Source organism: Glycine max, chromosome 2 (assembly GCF_000004515.6).
Source record: "Glycine max cultivar Williams 82 chromosome 2, Glycine_max_v4.0, whole genome shotgun sequence".
Lineage (NCBI taxonomy): Eukaryota > Viridiplantae > Streptophyta > Magnoliopsida > Fabales > Fabaceae > Glycine > Glycine max.
The window spans coordinates 9888558-9891910 of NC_016089.4; the positions used below are offsets into that span (position 1 = coordinate 9888558).

General features: G+C 36.2%; 1 protein-coding gene across 1 annotated transcript; it reads left to right on the forward strand.

The window, feature by feature from the left end:
• The first annotated feature begins 757 nt into the window (after positions 1-757).
• Positions 758-2548, forward strand: LOC100816053 (UDP-glucosyl transferase 73B2). The gene has a single exon (XM_003518662.5). The coding sequence runs from the start codon at positions 1027-1029 to the stop codon at positions 2452-2454; it is 1428 nt and encodes a 475-aa protein (XP_003518710.1). The 5' UTR covers positions 758-1026; the 3' UTR covers positions 2455-2548.
• The last annotated feature ends 805 nt before the right edge of the window (positions 2549-3353 follow it).

Genomic DNA, 3353 nt, shown 5'->3' on the forward strand with positions numbered 1-3353 from the left:
ACGTATTTGCAGTCAATCACGAAGGTAACATTGTTGAGATCATTTTTTTTTTCCTCACAAGATAGTTTCTAAGAGTAACTTTAATGGGTTCTTTAATGGGGCTTCTACTTATATTGATAAACTTAAGGCAAACTCATCAAATGTGAAGTGAACTTTAATTAGAGCATAAAATCCTTATTTGTGATATCGGTGACTTTTTTTTATTTTAAATTATTTTATTTACTTTTTGGTGATCTTATTTATTAGAATGTAGAAAACATGTAAGGTGGCGTAATTGGTAGGGGAAAGTTCATTCGTTGTTAATTCCAGAATCTTGGGAATGATAATTTTTTGGGAATCATTAAAATACGTTTAATTGATATTAATATGTTTGTTGAAGATGGTTAATATAATTATTTTAGATAATTAAAACTTCCCTCAATTCGGAAAAGTTGGATTTCCAACCTTCTTATAGGAAATTTTTTGTAATAATAGTGGACTAAAAATGATTTCTGAGAATCATAATTTTCTAACAATTTTTTTAATAAATAAATATTAAACACGAGAAACGTCTTGCACGTTCTGAGTTTTGCTCTCACTGTTGTAACACCGCTGCCTCTTCCGTAACGATTCAGGCTGCCACCACCATTCCGAATCATGAAATTTCCTTTGCCTTCGTGTTTGACACGTATCTATTTTTCTCTTTTACACAAACTAGCGAGAAAGCCGTGCCGATGATTTTTACTTCATTTTTTTTTCAAAAAAGACATAACATTACTCTTTTATTTAAATTATTACAAGCTCGAGGATCGCGTGGCCTACAGATCCATCAATATTCAGATATATGAAGATGTAACACAAACAAAATACATTAATTTAATACTTACCCGTGCAAAACGCGGCCTACACCTTTTTATAACCAGAACAAGGTCTTTGTACCCAAATCATCATCATCATCATTCTAAAGCTAGTAAGTAGTAAGTAGTAAGCCACTATCGTTTCTCTCTAACAGCAAAAAAGTTCTAACCTCACCAAACCCACACTACCATGGGTAATGAGAATCGCGAGCTTCACGTATTATTCTTCCCCTTCCCAGCTAATGGGCACATAATACCAAGCATTGACTTAGCCAGAGTCTTTGCTTCAAGAGGAATCAAAACCACCGTAGTCACCACTCCCCTCAACGTTCCACTCATTTCAAGAACCATAGGAAAAGCCAACATCAAAATCAAAACAATCAAGTTTCCTTCTCATGAGGAAACTGGGTTGCCCGAAGGTTGTGAAAATTCCGATTCTGCCCTCTCCTCTGACTTGATCATGACGTTCCTGAAGGCCACCGTGCTCCTGCGGGACCCACTGGAGAATCTGATGCAACAAGAACATCCTGACTGTGTAATTGCCGACATGTTCTACCCCTGGGCGACAGACTCTGCCGCCAAATTCGGCATTCCGAGGGTCGTGTTCCATGGGATGGGGTTCTTTCCGACATGCGTGTCGGCGTGCGTGCGGACATACAAGCCCCAGGACAACGTCTCCTCGTGGTCCGAACCCTTCGCGGTTCCGGAGCTTCCGGGGGAGATCACCATCACCAAGATGCAGCTCCCCCAGACACCGAAACACGACGAGGTTTTCACAAAGCTTCTAGACGAGGTCAACGCTTCGGAGCTCAAGAGCCACGGCGTGATCGCCAATAGCTTCTACGAGCTCGAGCCGGTTTACGCCGATTTTTACCGGAAGGAGCTCGGGAGAAGAGCGTGGCATTTGGGACCGGTTTGTTTGAGCAATAGGGACGCCGAGGAAAAAGCATGCAGAGGAAGAGAAGCTGCTATTGATGAACACGAGTGTCTGAAGTGGCTTGACTCAAAGGAACCAAATTCAGTTGTGTATTTGTGTTTCGGTAGCATGACAGCGTTCTCCGACGCGCAACTCAAAGAAATCGCTTTAGGTTTGGAGGCTTCAGGGCAGAATTTCATATGGGTTGTCAAAAAAGGGTTGAATGAAAAATTGGAATGGTTACCAGAAGGGTTTGAGGAGAGAATTTTAGGTCAAGGAAAGGGTTTGATCATAAGAGGTTGGGCACCCCAAGTGATGATTTTGGACCATGAATCCGTTGGAGGGTTTGTGACACATTGTGGGTGGAACTCAGTATTGGAGGGGGTGTGTGCAGGGGTGCCAATGGTGACATGGCCAATGTACGCAGAGCAATTTTACAATGCTAAGTTTTTGACGGACATAGTTAAGATTGGGGTGAGTGTAGGCGTTCAAACGTGGATTGGGATGATGGGAAGGGACCCTGTGAAGAAGGAACCGGTTGAGAAGGCTGTGAGGAGGATCATGGTTGGAGAGGAGGCAGAGGAAATGAGGAACAGAGCAAAAGAGCTTGCTCGAATGGCAAAGCGTGCTGTGGAGGAAGGAGGATCTTCTTACAACGATTTCAACTCATTGATCGAGGATTTGAGGTCGCGTGCCTGTTGATGATTGTTGTGTCATGTATGCATGTAGACTTAGGACGGTTTGTGGGAAATTGTGATGATCGATTTGCTAATAATACCCGCGGAAGTTGCTTAAACCTTTTTTAATGTTTTTGGTTCGGTTTGTGAGTTTTTAATTTTGGTTCTTATATATTTATTTTATTTATGTTATTTTAATTTTAATTCTTATAGGTTTTTTCTGTTTTAATCATGATAAGTTTTTGTTTTTTTAATATTAACTCTTAATCAGCATTGGAAAAATGCAAAAATTTAAAGGATCAAAATTAAAAAATCAAGAATTTACAAGAATTAAAATTAATAAAGCAAAATACTAGATAAAATTAAAAAAATATAAACTTATCGACATTAATTGAATTCCTTTTTTTATATAAAAACTAAAATTACAAAAGCTTAATTTTATAAGAAACAAAAATATATGTAAACTTTTTTTCCTATACGGTCATATCTTTATATAAATTTTATTTAATCTTTATCTAATTTTTAGTGGTATAATTCTAAAAATTTGTTAAAGGAACCTCGCAATTTATCTTGCATATTTAATTCTTAATTTTATTTGGTTTAGAATTTAAATAATTTCTAATTTATTTTTAAATGATAAAAATATAGAAATTTTATTATATATTGTAAATATAACAAATTTAGTTATATCAATTTGATTTAAGATAATGAATTTGAGTAATTTAAAATGTATGAAAAATTATAAAATCCGATCGGTTCAATCAACTATGGTTAGACCATTCAACCTTTAACCTTTAACTATGATTTAATCATGGGTCTGATTTTAAAAACATTGAAATTGAATTTTAAAAAAAATATTTAATGATTTAATATCAATAATTCTAATTTAATATAATTAAGTTAATTAAATTTTATTAGATTTGA